Below are 23742 nucleotides of genomic sequence, written 5' to 3'. Positions count from 1 at the left end.
TTAATTGAATGCTGGTCTGTATAAACATATAACATACTCAGGAATTTTGGTTTTGTATTTGAAAAAATAAACCAGGAAATCATTGTTCAGATTCAAAGATGTGGTTAGTGAGGGTCAGGAGATGAATATACTCAAGACAGACAAACTAGTTTTGTGTGCTTATGAGTGCAAGATTAAGTTGCTTTTATCCAGCCACAGACAGATTTTCCTGTGGGGTCTTGGAAATCACCTAAATTGTTCATCACTATTGAAGTAATATTTTGGTACAAGATGGTAAGAACATTCTTAGTCATCAGAACTAGCCACATAAATTAGAAATTTAGAATGAATTTCTCTCCTACCTTCTGTAGTTTTTCTGTCACTACTAGTGGTAAAAAGTTTTTTAACCAGGTCGTGGCAGTCCATGTCCCATAGTAATACAAAACATACATGGTGGGACAATAATTTCATTAAATTTACCCTGTCATGTTCATAAAATATTTAAGATTTTGTTAAAGAGTTTACAAAAAGTGAAAAGTTGTGGCATTATGGAATTTGCATATGTAATATACGTGCAGATGATTCACAAATGTTGCACAAATGTTTATAGCTAAAATCTCTCCAATTAGATACAGAATCATGTATCTAATTGCCTACTTTATATCTTCACTAATATGTTTCAACAAAATTAATGCTCATTCTTTCTTAGATGATTTCTTATTTTTTGGCAGGCTTTCTTATATTTGTTGAATTTCTTTCCTTATGAATTCTCAAGGCCTGAGAAAAGTCAAACACCTTTCAACCACCCTTGTAGATAGGATACTCACAGGCGACCAGATCTCCATTATTCAGACCCCCCAGATAAAGTCTGGCTTAGGAAGCTATTAACGACAGACTGAGGATTTCCTTCTGCAAAGGGTGGAAGCATAGATCTGCAGGGGCAGCAAAGGGGGCAGTGTTGCCTGTTTCCAGCAGTGTGTCTCCACTGGAGGTGTCTTGAGTTATATTTAAGTCATTGTCTGGGTTTTCTAAAAGTCAAACAATGACTCAAATATCTCATGCAGCATCAATTCTTGCTGATTTTTTTTACCTGATACAAGTTTTGAATGGTTGCTTCCCATCATTTCCATCATGCACTACCATAATTAAATAGAATTTTTCTCTACCTGAATGCTACAACTATTTTGCAACTGGTCTGTCTTCCTTAACCACTCTGCCTGCTCCTTACCTCTTTACCCATCTATTCTCTACACTGTAGCCATGGTGATTTTCCAATGTGTGCATCTAAATTAGGACAGCAACCTCTGCCTCCTCAGCTTCAATCTGTTCCGTATATTTCTATAACAGTTAGGATTAAGCCAAAACTCCTTATCTTTCTCTATGGGCCTTCTTGGCCTGTATACTTCCTGCTTCTCCATGCTTATCTCTTCTATTCTTATCCTGCCCAACGTTCAATACGTCTTACGCGTTATAATCTCTCTGCTCCAGGTCCTTTGCACAAGTGGTGACCTTTCTTCTTCTCCTCAGCTATAATGACTCACTCTTCAGATAATAGCTCCATACTCATTTTCTCAGAAGAAAGATTGGTTGTGATCATGTCTTTCCATTATATGACCCTATAGCCAATCTCTCCTTTAAAGAGGTTACCACTGTTTTGTTTTTTTTAATATATTTAAAATGTTTTTCAATTGTAGGTGACATAGAATATTATATTGGTTTCAAGCGTACAACTCAGGGAGTAGACCTTGATTAATCTAGTGCCCATCTGAAACCATACATAGTTATTAAAATATTATTGGCTGTATTCCCTACATTGTACTTTATATCCCTGTGACTAATCTGTAACTACCAGTTTGTACAACCTCCCTCCCATCTGGCAGCTGTCAAAATGTTCTCTGTACCTGTGAGTCTGTTTCTGGTCTGCTTGTTTGTTCACTTTATTTTTTAGATTCCAAGTATAGGTGAAATCATGTGTCATTTGTCTTTCTTTGACATTTCACTCATCACAAAACATTCGAGGTCCATCCATGTTGTTGCAGATGGCAAGATTTCATTCTTTTTTTTTTTATGGTTGAGTCTTATGTCATCATGTATATGCATCCCTACTTCTTTATTCATCTATTCATGGACACTTAGCATGCTTCCATATCTTGGCTATTATAAATAATGCTGCAATGAACATATAGATACATATGTCCTTTCAATTTAGTGTTTTGAATTTCTTTGGATAAATTCCCAGAAGTGGAATTGTTGGGTTCTTTGTTGTCTCTTGTTATAGCCTTTGTTTTAAGAAGTTTACCTGTCTAGTGTAAGTATTGCTACCCCAGTTTTTTTTTTTTTTGGTTGTTTCCATTTTCATGAAATATCTTTTCTATCCTTTACTTACAGTCTGTATCTATCTTTTGGTCTGAAATGAGTCTCTTGTAAACAGCGTATGTAAGGGCCTTGTTTTGTTATCCATTCAGCCTCCCTATGTTTTTCGATTGGAGCATATAATCCATTTGCATTTAAAGTAATTGTTGATCTAGAAGTACGCATTGCCATTTTATTACTTATGTTTTTTATCTGCTTTTTCATCTTCATCAAAACAACCCGGTAATATTTCTTGTGTTGAATAATACCAGTTTGGTGCTGATGAACTGCTTTGGCTTTTTCTTCTTTGGGATGCTCTTTATCTGTCCTTCAATACTATATGATAGTTTTGCTGGGTAGAGTAATTTTGATTGTAGATCCTTGCTTTTCATCACTTTGGAAATTTTGTGCAAATCCCATCAGGCCTGCAAAGTTTCTGTTGAGAAATTTTATGGGAGCTACGTTCTACCATAAGAAATGTTATGGTAGATAACTGTCTTTTTCTGGCGGTTTTTATGATTCTGTACTGTCTTTAATCTGTGGCGTTATAATTATGATGTGTCTTGGTGTGGGCCTCTTTGGGTTCATCTTGTTTGGGACTCTCTGCATTTCCTGAACTTGGATGTCTATTTCCTTCACCAGGCTACAGAAATCTCCTGTTGTTATGTTTTCAAGTACATCTTTAATTTCTTGCTGTCTGTTTTCTCCTTCTGGCACCTCTATGATGCAAATATTGGTATTGGAGTTGTCCTAGAGGCTTCTTAAACTACCCTCAGTTTTTGGATTCTTTTTTTATTTTTGCTGTTCTGATTGGGTGTTCTCTGTTTCCTTATCTTTCAAATAGCTGGTTTGATCCTCTGTTTCATCTGCCCTACTGTTGATTCCCTGTAATGTATTGTTTATTTCAGTTATATTCTATATATCTGACTGGTTCATTTTAATGTTTCCTATCTCTTTGTTGAACTGCTCACTAAGTTCATCTACTCTTCACCTGAGTTCATTGAGCATTCTTATAACCAGTGTTTTAAGGTCTGTATCTGGTGGAGTGCTTGTTTCCATTTTATTTGGTTCTTTTTCTGGAATTTCATTCTGTTCTTTCATTTGTGACCTGTTTCTCTGTTTCCTCATTCTGGCTGCCTCCCTGTGTTTGTTTCTATGTATTAGGTTGGGCCAGTATTTCTTCCAGTCTTGGTAGAGTGGTCTAATATAGTAAGTGTACTCTGTAGAGCGCAATGGCATGGCCTCCTTTGTTACCTGAGCTGAGCATTCCAGGTGCACCCCTATTTGGGCTGTGCCCACCCTCCTGTTTAGTTGAGCCTTGATTGCTGTTGACACAGCAATGGGAGGGATTTACTCCCAGGCTGGTTGTCTCTGAGGACTGGTTGTGAATACAGTGGAGGATTTGCCATGTAGTGGCCAACACCATGGAGTGAGATGTGCTTCAGTGACACTCAGGTGCCTGACGAATCTGCCCCTTCAGTGTGTTACTAGTGGAGGTTGTCTTTCAGGTGGTCTGAAACTCTACACTGAATATTCTGGCTCTGAGGTCTTCAGGGGGTGCAGGCCAAGATCAGATGCTGGCTGCATCTTGCCTGGATTCATTGGGAATTAGCTACAGAGCAATCCTTGTATGGCTGCTTCTTGTGCTGGGCTTGGAAGTGACCCTAAGAGGCCAAGCTGCAAACCAAGGCCTCATGAAGAAAAAACACTGAAATGATATTTTTTAGAGCACTTTAAATTTATGCTCACTAGGTTTCCCTGGAATTTCAAAAAATAAATTATGCTATTTTTTTGTAAGAGCACTTTGATAAGAGCATAATACAGGAGCTGAAAATAATGGTTTTTGTATTAGAGTTAGTTCTGGGCAAATTATTTAACTTTCCTAAACCTCACATTCCTCAGTATAATGGTTAGCATTTTATGTATTAAGTATCTTTCTAGCTAGAAGTTTGCATTAATAAAATATTTTTACTGTTTTAAGTAGTTCTATTCTTAACACATTCCAGTTAGGCTCCATCATCATTTCTGTTAAGGAGATATCTGCTGTGTGTTGACCATGATGTGGAAAGGGCTAATCCGTGGCAATAGCCCTTTAGAAGTTTGCCATTAATTTTGGAAAGTTCTGTAAACTTTAACACTACAAAGTTGGAAATGTCAGATCTGTTAATAACCTACAGAGTTCTATGATCAATGAAAGGAATTTAAGGAGATTGCCAATTTAAGCTCCATAAAGGAGAAAGAAGTATACAAGCCTTCAAAGCAAAATGGAGGGTAAAAAAAGGGCAAAAAATGCCTATTGTGTCATTATGAAGTGCAAACTAAGAGTTTATGCTGGTGCTTTATGGCATATAAGCACTGCAGGGCTTCTGTGGACCAGACTTGAGAGGATCTTGAGTATTATATATACGGTATTACCTCCTTGAGAACATGCACTTGATTTCTCTAACCAGCAGAATCATACTGAATCTAATGGGTGTATATCAACATGATTGGAGTAATCGTTGCTAGTTTATTATGCTTGCAGAGTTCGTCACTGCTTGTAGGACCATTTAACAGCAATCATTTTTTTAAAGTCATATAAACAGTTCCTAGGGAGATACTTGATAATATTATAGTTAGAAGAAAGTAATGTTGGAGACTTATCTTTGTTTCTGTTATTCTCCAGGTGAGTAGTTTGATCCTATTCTGTGTGTGTAATATGTTTCTATTTATCTCATGAATATCACTGAAATCTTGAAAATATATCTCAGTAGATTAAAAACTCTGAAAGTTGAACTTTTTAAATTAATAAACATTTCCTCTTTTCTTTTATAAAAGAGGGCCAGTGTGCCTTTGGGGGGGAGGCGGGGAAACACCTGTGCTTGATTGTTAGTCAGAGTTCCTTGCCCAACTGTTAAACTTGTTTTGGATAAAACTCTTTTCATTTTAGCTTCTACAGTATACCTCAGGATAAAGCTTTACAAAGTTAGTATGTAAAGTGGAATTCTACAGTTTCTCAATGTTTGTGTTCTCCCATTGAGCCTTAAGTTAACATTTATGAAAACATTAAAGTGCAATTCCCAGTTGCTCTCAGGGCAAGCGAGCACTATCGGAATGGAGGTCACTTGCATCATGCAGGCTTTTCTGGTGAAGTTTAAAAGGCATGTTTTGTGGGATGAATATCCTGGGGTGATTGTTTTTCCTAAGAGGAAGTTGACTTAATTGCATGCCAGCAGTCAGGAAAATATTTTCATGCTCTTTCTTTCCTCACCATTGGTCAGTATTGCTCTTCATAAGTGACCAAGTGTGTTTTAGTGATTTTTTAAAAAATAGCAGCTGAATCGGCAGCACTGGACGTGGCATAGCTTATCCTAGAGAACAGTGATATGATTCAGCATTATTACAGTTTGCTACAGTATTGGGAACCACTAATTCCATTATTCTATCTTAAATTAATGTAGGCTCAGGAGATTTATAGAAATGTATCAATTAAAGAGTTTTCATATTTAATATTTCATTACAGATGATTAAACTCCTTGTGACCAAAACCAGTCATCTCAGCATTTGAGGTGATGATACCATTCTCATTTGCTTTTTTATTTCTGGGACCACAGTTTCTTTTGTCGTATTTGTATGAGTCATGAAGTTACTTGGAGAGACAGGAAAGAAATATAAACCCATTTTCTCTATCATCCTGCTCTTCCTCTTTTGTCTTCCTAGATCTTGTATTTTAAAGTTTAATTGCTTATTTCTTCTCTTTTAGTCCTCTCACTTGGATTCTTTTCTTCATTTCTCTATCTTGAATACTCTATCTATATCTACTATCAATTCCTTTTGCTCCCCGCCCCCCTTTGTTTGATGTATGCCTTGTAAGACAGACGGTGTTTTTGAAAACCAAGCAGACAGATTGATTTTTGGTTTAGATAATACTTGTAAATAAAAAAAGAGATGTTTTTACTTTGATAGTTCCCATTTCTGTAATTCTCCACAACACTGCTTTCAAACAGTAATTTTGTTGTATCTAAGACACTTATCTTTTCTGAGCCTAAGATATTTGTCTCAAGAATATTAGAGGAGAGTTGGATGGTTGGGGTGGGCAGTGTCAGAGTTCGGTAGCAGAATCAGGTCTCTGTGACTTCAGAGCCTGAATTTTTAACCAGTTCATGGATAAGAATATAGTTTCATCTGGATAACAGTAGAAAAAATGTCATTTCTTCCTTTTGAGACTTTTATAAAATAACTATTATTATAATTTAGAACTTTCATTGCTGAATAAAGAATGCAGTTTCCTTGGTTGGCCATTGAACTTTTTCTGTAGTTTGATCACTTTTGAGTCTGAGAACTCAGTTGAGAAATCTTGCCCAACCCAAGTTCGTTTCTACTTGGTCATTACCATTTTCTTTTTCAGGAGTAGTTGTTGACTCTATTTGTTAACTTTGAGTCAGAAGAAAGCCTAATTCTTCTAATATATTAATATAGATTTTTGGTTCTTTCAGACATACTACAAAAACTGAATAAAATATTTTGACTTTGGGAATATCCATTTCTATGGAGATAGGGAAGCACTGTACACATTCTTTACTGACCTTAAGCCCTTGTCTTCTGTTACTAAGAGTTAAAATATATCTAGACAATAGGCTGGAATTGTTAGTGTGGCATTTAGTCTTTTTGCTGTTTCCAGAGGCTGCAGGTTGTACTATCTTCTCTTGCTCTTTCCAATCTTCATTCCTTGGAAAAGACAAGTGATGATTCACAAAATTAGCTGTAGGACACAGGCTCTCTTGCCTTCATAATGTAAGAGAAGGATTATTCTCTTTCAAGTTGCTTTTTATTTTAGTAGCTGCTTCTCAAGACATTTCAGTATCACATAAGAGAAAAGATATGCAGGTTGGGGAGCCATGGGGAAGAGTGCTGCAGTTTCGGAAATGGAAGAAGAAATCACAGGAGATCTTAAACTTACATCTATGAGTCCTTTACTGTTGTCGGTGAAGTTTTGTCTGTTTGTGTGTTTACAGAGAGAATATTCTATATTATCATCAAATTTTAAAGAAAGAAAGAACTTTCAGAAAAGAGGGTTGGAAAGGAATAGGGAGGGCTTCAATTGGTGTGGCTCAGTGGATTGGGCATTGTCCCACAAACTGAAAGGTCACAGGTTCAATTCCTTATCAGGGCACTCACCTGGGTTGCAGGCCAGGTGCCCGATTGGGAGCCTGCGAGAGGCAACCATTCAATGTTTCTCTGGTACATTGATGTTTCTCTCCCTCTTTTTTGCTCCATACCCTCTCTCTAAGTATAAACAAAGAAAAAAAATAAAGAAAGGCATAGGAAGGAAAGAGCTGGGAAGGAGGTTGTTGACACATTGGAATGAATGCTGTTAGTTAGAGTTGTAAAGGCTTGAGGGAGGTTGTGAGGAAAGTTTGGAAATTTTTAAGTGTACTAATTTTTCACAATGTCATTTCAATTTTACCTTTCGAATGTTTTTATACATTTTCTGGCTAGATTCTCTCTATTATTTAACGGAGAAAGGAATGACTATGTCTAAAAAAGCCAATACTAAGAACCTACCCAATTAGCATGTTGTAACACTTAAAGACAAGCTCATTGAGTCTTGACAGCAGACTTAATGAAAATTTTAGTGGTCAGAATAAGGGCCAAGTAGATTCATGCTTCTGCTTTCTATGATGTTGTAGGGGAACAATAGCATAATGTTTGGCCCGGTTCCTAAATCTTAACATGTAGCAGTTAAACTCCCTGAGGAGGCTAGTACCCCAAGAAGAAGTATTGTGCTCATTTTACCTAAAATATTGTGTTGCCTGAAAATTTAAGAAGATGTTCTCTGAAATCAAGACTTCTTAAATTTTCAAATCTAAGTTGACTATCTAGAACAAATACAAAGATTTACTCAGGGAATATGAGAAATTTTAGTCCTGCAGAATGTCAGTAACACAGATTTATATTTTTCTAAAGCAAAAGGAGGAATATTTAGGAAGCACAATATGTTGGAAATAGAATACTGCGAGGATGCATGCTCAGTCTTTTTGAATTGGAGTTTGAGGGACAAGTTTACTTTTTCCAATCTGACATTTTATAATGTGCGCTTCATTCTGTCTTTTAGGAACAAATGGCATGGTGTACAGGGTGAACTCTATTAGAAGGGAAGCATTATCTTAGAGATAATAGAATGCAAAAGTTTGAGGAATTAATAATAGAGCATGCAAAAAATGTGAGGGCACCTATTTCAACCTTATGCAGATAATGGAATCACTAGGGGAACTGACAAGATTGAGAACATTTATAGTCCTTTCAGATTCCACGACTTTTTGTTCTATCTGAAAAAAACAATGTTGTTATTATTTCTATAATTACATATTTTTGATTTCCTTCAGTTGAGTTCACCAGGAGTTTACAGGTGCAAAATCTGTTCGATGCTAGAGGAAAATGATATTTCTGATCTTCAAAAGCTTGTGGTAGAGCTGGCAGGTGCACAGATAGGTGCACTGTATTTGGTACATAAGAGAGCATTATAGAAGTGCTATGGACATGCAGAGCAGGAAATACAAATAGGTAGTAGTTGTCCTATTTAGTTTTAATGAACATGCTCTTCCACACTGAATATTCCAGACATTGGTCTAGGTTTTGCGATGAACAAGACAGATGAAATCTAGACTTTAACTGGAGTTTTTCAACTGAGTAAACAAATAAATTAAAATCAGTATGAGGCAAGTGGTATGCAGGAATTAACAAAGAAGGACATGTTAGAAAGAACCTTAGGAGGAACCACTTTAGTTAACACACCAAGGGGTGCTTCACTAATAGATAACATTAGAGCCAAGACCTGAATGATGAAAATAAACCAGCTGAGTAAAGAGCATTGCAAGCAGGGGAAAATCCAGTAGAAATGCAGAGGCAGGTGTGAGTTTGGGTTTCCAAACGGCAGAGGGAAGCCCACTATCTCTGGAGCACATTGAGTAAGGGAAGAAAATGGTAGGAGATAATGAGAGAGAAAGGCCAGATTATATGGAATCTGGTAGGTTAGGAAGAGGTTGCATTTTATTCTCATTGCAATGTTGGGGTGAGCGGAAATTAATTGTATGTTTTGAAAGCAATCTGGCTGCCTGTAGGGAACTATTTTAGGGCTGCTAATGTGGAGATTATGAAACCTGTTAGAAGCCTATTCTGGTTGTCCTGAGAGTTGGTAGGAGTTTGATAAGACTAGTGAAGATGGAGAGAAGAGGATGGGTTCAGGAGATAGTTTAGAATTATATATTATAAGAGAAGTGGGAGGGAAAGGGGAAAAGCAAACTGATTCCTAGGTTCTTATTTTTAGTAACTTGGTAAATTATGTTGTCACCTGATTAGATGAAGAATGAAGGGGTTAGGGGAAAAAACTTGAAGAAAGGAAATGAGAAGCTGAAAGATATAAAAAATAAAAAATAAAAAGGTCAGTGGCATTGGCTTTAGTGCAAAGGTAATAGTAACAGAAATGCTTAAACATTAACAACAACAAAAAATTTAATGTGGATGAGCAGGGACCCAAATCATGATTTTGGTTGTTGTTAGTCAACCAAACAAATAGGTGTGTGTATACATGTGCATGTATGTATGTGTGAATGCATGCATGTATCTATCCTATTCTGTTTCTTTGATCAACTTGGAATAATACACCCTGGAAATTTATACTGGTGTAAAAGTATTCAGCTTTTTCTATTTTCATTCTCTAGATATCCACTATCCCAGTGAAGACTTTTGTTTTGTGGAGTATATTTTTACATACTGCAAAGACTGCACGAGGGAAATAGACTCAATATAAATGAAAGTACTGATTATGTTCTTGTTGGAGCATAAAAATGAAAAGAATTATGTGTATTATAATATAGTGCTTTCCACATGTAGTCCAGGACCACTATGGGTCCCCAAGACCCTTCTGGGATTCTTGAGGTCAAAACTACTATCATGAAAAACCTGAAGATAAAGTTTTTTCTGTTTTCTCTCATTTTCTCGTATGCGTATAGTAGAATTTTCCAGAAGCCACACGATGTATTATATCACATTAGATTGGATGAAGAATACAAATGAGAATCTAGGTATCTTAAAGAGATTTGCAAATCTCTTGTTCTTTTGATGTTTTCTGATAACTTATTTTACATGTTGGTACTGCTTGAACAGTTACATGTTGTTATGTTCTAAGAGCTATTCTATTTTCCTCTTATTCATTCAGCCAATCGATTACCCAGCTAAAACCAACAAGATTTATTGAACTTCTATATACAAGGCCTTTGCTAGATGCATGCTGATTATCAATTCATTTTTTTGCTGCTCAAAATCTACTCTTCATTACCTGCCCTGTGATAGTGGAGCTTGACTCTTTCAGCATTTCTTCTTTGTAGCTTTCACAATGTTAAGCTTTGTCAGTATAGGGTGCTGAAGGGGCATTTTAGTGGGAAGCAGCTTCTACTGGTTGAATTGTGCTTCTATTTTAGTTTCCTCTTGCTGGTATAACAGCTAAAAGTTGCCTGGTGACACGCCCAGTGCCTGCAGTCCCCCAGTGAGCTTGCAGCTGCAGCTCTGGTCTGGCGCCCACCTTGCTGTGACCCTTCCCAAGTGCCACAGCACTCCTGAGCCCTCACACCACCCCGCTGCAGGGAAGTGTTTCCTGCCAGCTCTGGCCTGAGGACCAAGCAAACTCCTCTACCACCCAGTAGGCTGCAGCCACCACACCTTCCTAAGAGGTCTGATCCTCGGCAGCCTTCCTCCCCTTTCCGTGTTCTTTCTCTCCTTGGGTATTGTAGTTATCCTTTGGGGTTCTCTGTACAACTTTAAAGTTTCTGCTCTCTTATAGTTAATAATTCTTGGTACTACACTTTCATTGTTACATTTACTTTGTGACTGCCGTCTTCTGATTGGACTCTGAATTGGTGCTATCTTCTGAGAGAGATAAATTGTCCCTATATACATTTTTAAAGCGTTTTTTATTTATTGATATAGAGAGAAAGTGGGGGGGGAGCGATACAGATTTCTTGTTCCACTTGTTTATGCATTCATTGGTGGCTTCTTGTATGTGCTCTGACTAGGGATCAAACCCGCAACCTTGGTGTAGCTGGACAACACTCCAACCACCTGCGCTATCCAGCCAGGGTCTGTATATATGTGATTTAAAATGTGTACAAAAGCAGTGCATAATTAAAAGCCAGAACCATAAGAGCAGAAAGCACTACCAAAGGCATTAAAGGTAGGGAAAGCCTGACATGGGCTGGAGCTGAGGAAGAATTGTGGGTAAAAATTGGCTAGGGCTTTAGATGAGGGGAGGCTTCCTTCCAAGAACATGCACCCAACTGGAGAAGAAAATGGGCATGCTATGTGTAGAAACAGTGAGGGTTCTGTCAGGTTGGAGAAGGTGGTTTGTGAGGAACAGGGGTAGGAGATAAAGTGGTAAAATTACTTTGTGACCAAATCATGGAGGGTTGTCAGCACTAAGCCAGAAAAGTAGGAATTTCTCTTCATATAGTTTATAGGGCACATTCTACATATTTTAAATAAGAACTGTCAATAAGCCCTGGCTGGTGTAGCTCAGTGGATTGAGCATGGACTGCTAACCAAAGGGTTGCCAGTTTGATTCCTGGTCATGGATTGACTTTAAAACCTGGAACTACATTGTGGCTATTTGAAGATTGTTACTTGTGGAATTAATTTTTTTTCTATAAAATTTATATGTGGATCCCTGGCTGATATGGCTCAGTGGATTGAGTACCAGCCTGTGAACCAAACGGTCGCTGGTTTGATTCCCAGTCAGGGCACATGCCTGGGTTGCAGGCCAGGTCTCCAGTAGTGGGTGTGTGAGAGGCAACCACACATTGGTGTTTTTCTCCCTCTCGTTCTCCTTCCCTTCCTCTTTTTCTCTAAAATAAATAAATAAATAAAATATTTTTTTAAAAAACTGGCAATAAAAATACCATGTTGGTGTTGGTGTGTATCTATATATATACACACATATATGTATATGTGTGTATATATATATATATGCACACACATAAAGGAGTTTTAGGATGAAGTATGGCAACTTATTTTTTCATTATTTTCTTTGCAGTTAATCCTTTATCTGGCTTAAAGATAAAAATTTTATTAAGATATACAATTCATAGGACATTATTCATCTAGATCTTAGACTGGTATTTATGAATATGGGTCTTGTAGTCTCTGGCTATTTTTTATAATAAAAATTATATTTAGTCTAAATACTCTCTGCTTCTCTCTCTTTTTAAATGAATTGCAGTATGAAGTTTCTGATTTTTGTATATTTCTTGTTGTTGAAGGAAAGCCAGGATGCTCTCAATCTGTAGAATGCAGATTGGATTTATTTTTAAAGGCAAAATACTTGTCTTTATTTTCTAAGTATTTATCATTATTTATTTGATGTTCCTCTTGTAAAATAGTATTCATGTATTTCTCTCTCTCTTTTTTTAAAAGTACAAATCCATTGTATGATCATGTGGAACATTTGGTGAATGTACATAAACAAAAATAAGAAAACAGAAGACTATCACAACTCCCCCTATATAATACAACTAATGTTTTGCTATGTATTCTTTGTATTTTTCAGTTATACATGCATGTGAATGTAAATATAACCAAAAACAGATACATCCTGCTTCTATAAATTGGATTGGGATCCAGGATACCCAATTAAAAAAAAAAGAGAGTATAACTTATCCAAAAATATGTGTGGCCAATTTATTTGTTAGTGTGCTGTCAATAAGAATCAAGAAGAAAGAAAGAAAAGGAATTCCAGGTCACAAAAGAAGATGAGAACTGGGAAAAATGAAGCAAAAGTAATATGTATAACTTATCCCTGTACTAAGCTTTTTCTGTACTGGACCTGGTAGTGTTGTGATATGAAATCTTCCCACAAGCTCTGAATCACAACACCCCCAGATGGGAACTGGTCCAATTTAAAATTTTGATTTCTTCTACATTAGACGTCCTCTTATCTTCCATGATTTGAATAAGTTTTGGTGGGTTAATTAAACTAATTAGACCAGTAGTCAATGAACATGCAGTGTTGTGGGTAAAAGTTACTGTGTTTTAGAGAGGAAATCCAAAGTGTTGACTAATTCTACAAAATGGTTAGGAAGAGGGGCCCAAATACAACCCTAGTAATACAGGATTCTGTAACAGTACACCTACTACATTTAGGTTAAATTTACATCCTAGGGAGAAAATATTGTATAATAAAATTTGTGTCCTTCCTTAAGTGTGATAAATATCTGATTTTTCCATATGGATCTTTGTTGAAATGCACAATAACATGAAAAACACACTGTTTTTCTGGACATGACCTCGGGCTAATACAGGCAGCTCATGTTCAAGTCTCATTTTTGTATTTAGCACTTTATGGTTTACCTGCAGAACAGACTATGTATGAGGGTGGGGCTGTGAGGTATTATGAGGGTAAGCCTCTCTAGTTTTGTGCCTTCCCATGTAAATAGCCAATAAATATTTATTAAATCAAAGGAACTAAAATAGATTAGTTATTGTCAAATGCGGTTTCTGGCAGCTATAGAGCAACGTAGGGACTATTGCAGAATTAGGCCTAATGGCCATGGTGATAGCTGACAGCTTCACGGGTGAGGTGCTAGACGGGTAAATCTATTCCACATCAGATTCTCAGTCTAGAAGTTTTGACATTACAGATTTCAGTCCTCATAATTACACTGCAAAGTATCCTTTTTTCCCTGACCTGCAGTTTAGCGTGGCTAGTATACTGCGAAAGGTCACATAGCTTTTATAACTGACGATCTTGGGATTGGAAATAATAAATGATTTCAGTGTCTACACTCTTAGCCTATTTTCCTATGTCATGTTATAGATACGGAAAAGGAAAGGTGCGCACGGGATGTAAACCAGGCTTGTAGGGTATTTATTGCTTTGTTTGATATTAAAAGACCCTTGCTTAGTAATACTAGATTTTTTTAGAGTGGGATCTGGATTTAAACCAGGCCCTACCTATTTGACCATGTAAATAATCAAATAGTATTTGGCTTTGAATTTACTAATTATTCCTCAATTTTCTAATTTTTGAAATAGGAATAAACTTTGGTTATTGCAGAGAGCAAATGTGTTAATACATGTCATGTTCTTTGAACAATATCTGTCACCTATAATAATTTATTTACTTGTTTGACCTCTTTCTATGGCTCTGTTCTGAAAGACATAGTTCTGAGTTCAATTTAACACTCAGAATAGATTGATACCATTTTTAGTGTTCTTTCTATCATATACTCCTTTTTGCTTATATATTTATTTAACTTTATTATATGTAATGTCATTTCAGGTTCCTATATGATAGTGGACTCTTCAAATCACGACCCTGGAGAAAAAGCCAGACTTCAGCTGCCTACGATGAAGGAGAATGACACTCACTGTATTGATTTCAGTTACCTGTTGTATAGCCAAAAAGGGTTGAACCCTGGCACTTTGAACATACTAGTTAGGGTGAATAAGGGACCTCTTGCTAATCCAATTTGGAATGTGACTGGATTCACGGGTAGAGATTGGCTTCGGGCTGAGCTAGCAGTGAGCACCTTTTGGCCAAATGAATATCAGGTAATCATGCTTTCTTTTCTGGTTAATGCTTTGATGTCATCGAATCTCACTGTGTATGTAATACTTAGAGGTAATTATTAGCCCCACAAGAATGCAAGATAGTCTGTCTAACTCTCCCCAGCCCTGTCCTTGAACAAATGTTTAAATACCTTGGCATAAAATTTTCAAAAAAAGAGGAAAATAATTTCACATATAGAAAAAAAATAGTTTAGGTACAGAATTTGTTGGTTGTTTGGCAAAAAGCTACTTACTTATTGACAGATATATTTCTATGTCTCTGTTCAGGAAGAAATAGTGTTTTTGATTGCAGTGCAGTATTTGCAAGTGATTGATTGGTTTACTCAGTTCTTGAAAATAGCATTTGGAAAATAAATATGAAATAGTGTTTCATGAAATATGTTATTTAGGAAGGAGACATTCTCCTTCCTAAGTTACATGAAGTATAAAATTAAGCAAACAAAAAAAAAGAAAAGCTTTTTCGGAGACCCCACCACCACCACCACCACCACTACCAAATGCTTGATATCATTACATTTAAATCAGGCAATAAATAGTGTTAATACCTAGCTTATATTTTGTGTGACTGAATTTATGTGGTTTAACAAGAAGATTAATTTACCATATCAGAGAATTATTCAATAATCCTCACTATGAGATTCAGTTCCTGGAAACAGAAAGTTACCTCTTTTGAAAGTTCACTTTTGTGTTAGAATTTGCTGTTTAACTTATATGACTTCTTATTTGTAGCTTATTAGAGAGCCTAATCAGAATATGGTTTTGTAATAGCAAGTTTTATGTCCAATGAGTGATAATATATAAGTTAAGAACAGTTTTATTTCTGTTATTTAAAAATTTAACTATTTCTTCAGGTTATGTTAGTCTTTACTTCCAAAGAAGGGAAAAATTCAATGCATTGTTTTAATTGCTTCGTTTTGAGTTGATTCTCTATTTGTTAAAAGCCTTTCACTTCATAGATACTGTTGCAGAGGTAAAGCTCTTCAGTCAGGGTTATGTGTCATTGAGAGTTCAACGAGTTTTCATTAGGTAACAGTTGATTCCATTATTCCAGAACAGAAAGGTATTTTTATTCCATCTGGGAGAGCCATCTGCTTTGGGAGGTCCAAAGCTTTGGTAGGGCTGCATGCATGGTAGCTGGACTGGTGCAAGTGTGTGAAACTAATGCTAAAATACTGGGGGAAAGCTCGATGGGCACAACTCTGATAACAGTGGGTTCATTACTGCCGTTGCATCGTCATACTAACTTCACAGGGAATCTGTTATTGGGGCTTAGCACTAAAAAGAAAAGCCCCACGATTCAGCAAAATAAAACTATCAATGTATTCAGACTCCTTAAAAGATCCAAATTACAAATCTAATTACAAAGCAAAATGGTTAAAAATTTGGGTACTGGAGTCATATTGCCTGTATTCAACCTGATTTGCTCTTTGCTACCTGTGTACATAGTTAAGGAATCAAACTGTTATACCTTAAAATAAAACATAGAAGTAGAGTTTGATAAACCCTACAGGTAATATATCTGTGTTACTAGGCTTCTGTTGCTTGCTGACAAAGAAATGGCATACATTCATCACTTTTTCCTTATTTTCCTAAGCTCTATCTTTGAGCCATTGATATTAATAACTTTTTAATTTCTTAAAAAATTTATTTTCAGGGAGAGGGAGAGGGAGAAACATCAATCACACTCCCAGCTGGAGACCTGGCCTGCAACCCAGGCATGTGCCCTGACAGGGAACAAAGCTGGCAACCTTTCAGTTCACAGGCAGCTAGCCGCTCAATCCACTGAGCCACCCAGCCAGGGCGATATTAATAACTTTTTTGATGGCACAGATTCTGCAATATTAATGTTGAGTTATAGTACCTAGAACTGGATGGACGCTTTTTGTTCAGTCTCATTTGCATGACCAAGCCCTCTAGTTTACATGGACCTACAGTGTGTTTAATAAGCAAGCAGTGAAAGAAGTTTCTGGGAGAGATTCAGCTTGGCCAGTAAGATCTTTTTGGAGATCTCTTGTCACGGAACAAGATAAGGAAATAAAAGAACCCATGGGTAAATGTCTCCTTGTTGCAGGTTGAAATTCGAGCCACAGATCATTTTTTAAGTGATTACTTTGCTTCCACATATTTTTACTTAACTTGCAAAACTTAACAATCAATGAAAACAAATAGCAGAGTAGAACATTTTTCATGTGCATAGTGCTCAATAAATTATTTGGTTGATGTTTTCATCGATTCTGTCATTTAGATACATACTTGTACCTGTACGTCAGTTATTAGAAACAACCAGCTCGACATAAACTATATTTATGTAGCCTTTTTGCTATTAGGAAATAGCATGAAACACTTTTGACTGTTGCTTAATGCAGAAGCTTTATGGATTTAAAAAAAATTAAAACATTCCTATTGCAATGTGTCATGTTAGCTGCTTATTCATTTTAATTCTTATAAAAAGGAAAACTGAATAATTTTTAACTTTTTCCCAGACTCTAGGTTAAGTAAAAATTATTCTCCTTTCTTCCATTGTTTACTCAATTTCTCTTCTCCAGAGAATTTACACTCTAAACTTCTTATTAAACATTTTTAATACTCTGATTTTTCTAATTATTTTTACTTTTTTGTATTTCTAGAGAGGAGGCCTATATTTTCTTTGCTTGCGACATTCCTTATCTGACCACTCCTCTAATCAACCCCCTTCTCACACAATTTTTACAGCAATAAAACTACCAAAAAGAAAATAGTCCCAGAGTGCCACTACTTTTAATGAACTTGGACTAATTTTTGTATAGAGGATACTCCTGGAAATGGGGGGGCATCCCCTCATTTTGTGTGACAGAGCTCCCTAGTTTACATGTACCTGTGTGCTGCTCTCTTTCCCACTTTTCTGTTGAACTAAGAATCTGAAACAGCTACAGCATATCATTGCTATCACTTGTGCTTCTCAGTGATTCCATTTTGCCAGATGCCTGAACAGGAAGCTGACGTGGTAATTTAATTACTCATGATGGGTATTATTCAATAATGAGGAGATACTAGTTTTTAACCCCAAGAAATTTAACCTCTGATTTGAAAAAGGAAAAAAATAATATACATAAAATAGTGAAATAAAAGCAAAAATGGTTTTCCAAATAATGAATTTGGTTGCCTGGCAGATCAGGATGAGGCTCATGAAATTTGGGGCTGCTTTCTGGGGTGAATTTTGACTCTTATTTCTCAGCCCTGCAGAATTGGACATGCTTCTTAATCTCTTTGACTGTAGTTTCCTCCTCTAAAAAAGGAAAATCACAATAGTTTCTACTCATTGGATTATTATATCACATAAATAATTATATATATATTTGTGTGTGTATTATATATATTATTTTTAGAAAAGTGACAGAAGGCATGTGTTTATCATAAAGTTTAGTTAATATTATAATGGATAAACACAAAATTTGCAGACTCCACTGGATTTAATATGTGCTGATAATTTTCTTCTGTTTCGAAAGCATGCTATTTAAAAAACAAGGCTTTATTATTATTATTTTTGAGCAGTTTTAGGTTCACAGCAAAACTGAGAGGAAAGTACAAAGATTTACCATATACTCCCCACCCCCACACATACATAGACTCCCCTATAATCTACATCAACCACCAGAGTGGTACTCAATCGATGGACCTACATTGACATCAGAATCACTCGAAGTCCATAGTTAATTTTAATGTTCACTCCTGGTGTTGTACATTCTAAGAGGCTGACAAATGTATGACATGTGCCCATCATTATAGTTTCATACAGCGTTTTTCCACTGCCCAGAAAACCCTCTGTGTGCCACCTATACTTCCCTCCCCCTTCACGCTGTTCTTCCTAGGTTGTTGTTGTTTTTTTTAATGTTAACATACTTGGCACCTCATTAGCATAAGGTCAAACAATGCCAAACCCCTGAGGATACAGGCAAAGTCCCTCTTCTCATAACCTTATAGTCTAGGTTGGCACTGTAGGAGATCATAATGTAAATCAGATGTGGGGTCTAGCCTTAAGGAGCCTCGTCCAGATGGGAAATGTGAAACATAAATAGATTAACTTTGAAATAGTATAGCAATTGTTAAGTGACTTAAGAGAGATATAAAATGTAGTGGGGGAAATGAAAACAAAGTGTAGATTTGTTTCCAAAGTAATTTGAGGCAGAAGTAGGACTAGAATTCTTGCCTCTGATTCTTCTGTTTCAGATTACTATGCTTCCCATTGTACCACATTGTTTCTCTTAAACCACGCTATTTGGAGCTAACACTTTCTGCAGTGGAACAAGAAAAGGAAATGTAAATTTTATGAAGTAAGCACTGCAGTGAAACCCTAATATATGAAGCTGTTTCTCACCTGTATCTTCAAAACAATAGATGTCTCTTTTTCTCAGCATACGAATTAGAAAAAGTATCATATTATATTTGTTTTATTTGCCATGGTCACAAGGTGCTAGTTTTGCCTTGTCTTCTAGGCTTCAAATAAGTACTGTAACATTTTAAATTGATTAATAGGTAAAAGTGAAAAGGAAAAAAAGCCCATTATGAGGCATTATCTTGGTGTTAAATTTCAATGGAAGATCAGCACTCTTCTGAAAGTGTAATTTTCTCCTCTCTGGAAATCTGACCTGTCTTGTATTTATAAAACTAAGTTCTGCTTTGGGATTAAATCCATTAGTTTCTTACTGAACAGTGAGGTTGTTACCAAATGAGGCAGGCAGACATAACTTCCAAAACTATTAGTGAAAACCTAATCTGCTGTTTTCCATTAACTGGGTGCACATCATTAATCACAAAAATGATGCGTGATGAAAACCACAGGGGTTTGGCCAGAAATTAGAAAGTGATAATATAGCAGAATGTGGGGGTTTTTTTTTGTTTTTAAACCCCTGAATTCACTGAGAAACAAACACTGAACTTTTGCAACCCATTTTCTTAACATTTTTCATTGGTTTGAAAAAAATTTTAAGAACTGGATAGGCATGGAATTTTCTGTTTTTGTTTCCTTTTTAAAGGTTTATGTTAACATGCATTGCACTGATATTTTGGCAATGGGATGATTTTTACACTCCAGGGATACTGCTGGCTTTGAATCTAAGAAGACTGGGACTTAAACCAAGGGAGTGTTTAGTTAAAATAAAAAAATCTCTAAAAGATTGATCCTTGGAGATAGGGGCTGAAGTAAGGACATGCTCATGAACCATCCGTGCAAAATGTGAGGAAGAGTAGATGTCACTCCTGTGCCATAGCTCTTCCAAATTCAGCCAGGTGGAGCCCCGCTGAAGAAAGGAGGCTCGGCTTTCTTTTCTTAGAGGGATTAGTCTGCTGGGTGCCATAACCAGACACTGAAGACTGGGTGGCTGAGACAACAGAACGTTATTTCTCTCAGACTGGAAAGCCCAAACATCTGGGTGGTGGCCTCTTTGGGTCCTGGTGAGGGGTCTCTTCCTGGCTTGCAGATGGCCCCTCCCACTGGGTCCTCACTTGGTGTGGCCACATAAACTCTGGAGTCTCTTGCTCCTCTTCTAAGGGCACCAGGCCTATCAGATTAGCGTCCCGTCCTTATGACCTCATTTAACTTTACCTCCCAAAGGTCCTGTCTCCAAATATAGTCTCATTGGGGATTAGGCTTTCAACACATGGATTTTTTTTTTTTTGTGGGGGAGACAGGGAGGATACAATTCAGTCATTAATACTACCTATAGCTGATAGCTGTAACTTCTTCATTTATAAGCATTATAAATGACTCTGGCTCAGTATGTTGTATAACAATGTTACAGATTTTATTAATTTTTTATTCAATAGTCCTTCTTCTCTCTTCCACATTGGCCAGACTCCCACCCACCTCGCTTACTTTCACAACTTCCTTTGCCCCTAAGAGTGGCTGTGTGACACAAGTTTGGCCAGAGAGTTATGGTGGGGAAAGATGTTCCTCCCAGATAAAAAGACAGAGGCGAGTTGTTACCTGAGATTATGATGCTTGGAGCTACTGCAGTTACCATGTGACTGTGAGGTAGGAGAAAACAAACTAAGGGTGACAGAAGAAAGTATGGAAGGAGAGGGAGCCAGGGTCTTACTCTCAGGTCAAATAATAAAAAATAGTAATAATAAACAGTTTTTAAACCACTTTTAGGTGGGCATTTCTCTATACGGGCAAAAGCATCTTCATGTGCCACGTCACACCTTTTTTCAACTTTCGTGTTGTCACCCTTATCACCACATCGTTTACAGATGAAACATGTGAAACACTTGGGGAAATTAAAAGTATTCCTATCCACCCTGGCTGGTGTAGCTCAGTGGATTGAGCGCGGGCTGCGAACCAGGCATTGCAGGTTCGATTCCCAGTCAGGGCACATGCCTAAGTTGCAGGCCATGGCCTCTAGCAACTGCACATTGATGTCTCTCTCTCTCTCTCTCTCTCTCTCTCTCTCTCTCTCTCTCTCTCTCTCTCTCTCTCTCCCCCCCTTCCCCCTCTAAAAATAAATAAAATCTTAAAAAAACTATGGTAATTTAACATAAAAAAGTATTCCTATCCGTCTTTGATTGAAACAATTCATGGTTTTCAGCTCAGGTGTAGAGAGAAGACACAAGAAACTATCAATAGATCTGTCAGGCAATAAATCAGTGACTGAAAGAAGCAGAAAGAAAGGAAGGGAAGGTCATCTGCTGGGTGTCTACCATGTGTAAGACACTGAGCTGGATACTTCATGTATGTCACCTTGTCTGGTTTTAATATTTGCTGTATTTCACCATGCTTTTAAGCAACACCCATGTATAATGCACATCCTTAGTACCACCCACATATAATGTGAATTCTTGTTTTCTCCCAAAATATTTGAGCAGAAATACATGTATTATACATGGCAAAACATGGAAATCAAGTGTGTGGATGAAAAAAGTGCTCTGTAATAAATTTAACTGAAAGTAACTTCACAGGGTGATTTGATCATAAATTTCTAACAGGGTAGTCATGCCTCAGGCCTATAACTTTTTTTGTAAAAGTTTCTCTTAGCCTTAAGCAAGCCTTGCCCATTATTTTGTGCATCTGTGTTAACACACCTTTGAAATGCTTCCTTTTCAGACCCCTTGGAAGCCTAACCATCCTCGAGGGCACATAATTTTGTTACTGTATTTTGCCGTGTATTATTTGCAATTTTTTGCCCAAATTTTTGAGGAAAAAAACTAAGGATGTGCATTAATACATGGGTAGTACTAATTCTGTATCTATGTAGAAGTTTTTAATTCTTTTATTTATGCTTATGCATTAAAAGTGTAACTCTAGAAAGCCATAATGATATCCAATGCAAAATAATACCTGGGAATACTGTAATTAGTTTTGTTTGTAAATACAAATACATAAAAAATTGAATTAAAAATTAAAACAAACAATTTTTTACCTGAAGGTTTGGGCCAAAATTATGGGTACACATTATATATGAGAGTGAATTATACATGGCAAAATATGATAATTACCATGTAATCTGATCTTTGCCTTGCTTTCTTCTATCTTCTTGTAATCTTCTTTACATTCCCTCCTTGATTCTAAATGTATAAAAGAAATCGCAGAACTGTCATTTCTGGGGAGCTTTTGAGATCTTGTGTCCTGGTATTGTCAGTTTTTTCAAATAAACTCACAAAACATCTGTATGGGCTTGAATGTTTCTAACTTGAATTGTTAAGTGAAGGTTTCTTATCGGTTGCATGGACTAAGTTGCTGCCAAGTTTGTGGCCAAAATTATTCCCCTTTCTCTTCTTTCATGATTTAATCTTGCTGTTAAGTGTTTGGACTTGAGCCATATCAGTGACTTCTGAAATTAGTCATAACTAGATAGGCTGATTTTAGTTATGGCAACAGTCAGTTCCTACCACGGGCACTTGGGTTCATTTTTATTCTGGCAAAATACTTGTTATTAAGGAAGCAGCCTCTTGCTGCTGATTTTTCATCTTAATGATTCCCTAGTTGTTTCATTTAAAGTGCTCCAAATGGATTTGGAAAAACTCCCACGTTATTATAGTCATTACTTTCTTAAAACATAACCATGTGAGGGTGACTTCTCTCTTGTTCCTGACGGCGATTTGCTTTTTTTATAAAGCATCAGCTTTGCTTTCCTATTAGACTGTGTTTGCATTGATTCACTGACAAAATTTACAGTTTGTAAATAAATGTAAACAAATGAAGAGGAGAGTCTTTCTGGTTAACACGATAATCATTGCAAGTATATGACAGCAGTCTCTTGTTTTTCCACTAAGTCATACCTGTTTTTATTTAGCATAGCAAGAGCTGTCAACTGCCCCTTACTAATTATTTTGAGAAATACATCTATGAAATTAATTCATTTTCCGTTTAATAGCAGTTAAAATTCATGAGCGGTAAGGAGAGTTAGGTAGTGCTTTTTTCTCTTAGGAGGTTGTTTTTACCCAAGGTGACTGAGGAAGAGACGTGATCCAAGAGTGGCAGGAGAGATTTGCTTGCCCACTCGCTTACATTTAGCCTCGTGTGTTGCACCTGAGTTAATGCACTTCCGATTCCGTTCCTCCTATATCTCTGTGGAAGTTATTTCACACACCTTTAACAGGCTGATTTTCATGTGTCAAGATTAGAAAAAAATGCATTTTACTGGGGCAGAGTTCATAGTCAAACACAAAAAAAATGAAAGAACTCCTTCTTATCAGTTTAATGATGTTTCTGACAATGCTGTGCCATTTAGTAGTACAATACCATGTCATATAAAAAATACAGATAACAATTTAAAATCAATTTTCTCAGTTATTTTGCCCATTGACTTTGATAGTTAATTGGAATTGGTCTTTTTCGGA

At 36.7% G+C, this 23742-nt stretch overlaps 1 protein-coding gene across 4 annotated transcripts in view; it reads left to right on the top strand.

Moving 5' to 3' along the window:
* The window catches only part of PTPRK (protein tyrosine phosphatase receptor type K), a 487814-nt gene that overhangs the window by 169081 nt on the left and 294991 nt on the right, over positions 1-23742 (top strand). For all 4 annotated transcript variants that reach the window (XM_045842702.1, XM_045842700.1, XM_045842699.1 and 1 more), the window contains exon 3: positions 14639-14910. In XM_045842702.1, coding sequence (XP_045698658.1) covers positions 14639-14910 — 272 coding nt within the window. The remainder of the gene's footprint in view (positions 1-14638; positions 14911-23742) is intronic.

This window comes from Phyllostomus hastatus, unplaced genomic scaffold (genome assembly GCF_019186645.2).
Source record: "Phyllostomus hastatus isolate PE091 unplaced genomic scaffold, TTU_PhHast_1.1 phas_contig_40, whole genome shotgun sequence".
Lineage (NCBI taxonomy): Eukaryota > Metazoa > Chordata > Mammalia > Chiroptera > Phyllostomidae > Phyllostomus > Phyllostomus hastatus.
Note: the sequence above shows the minus strand (reverse complement) of the source record. Positions and strands in the feature narration are given on the sequence as shown.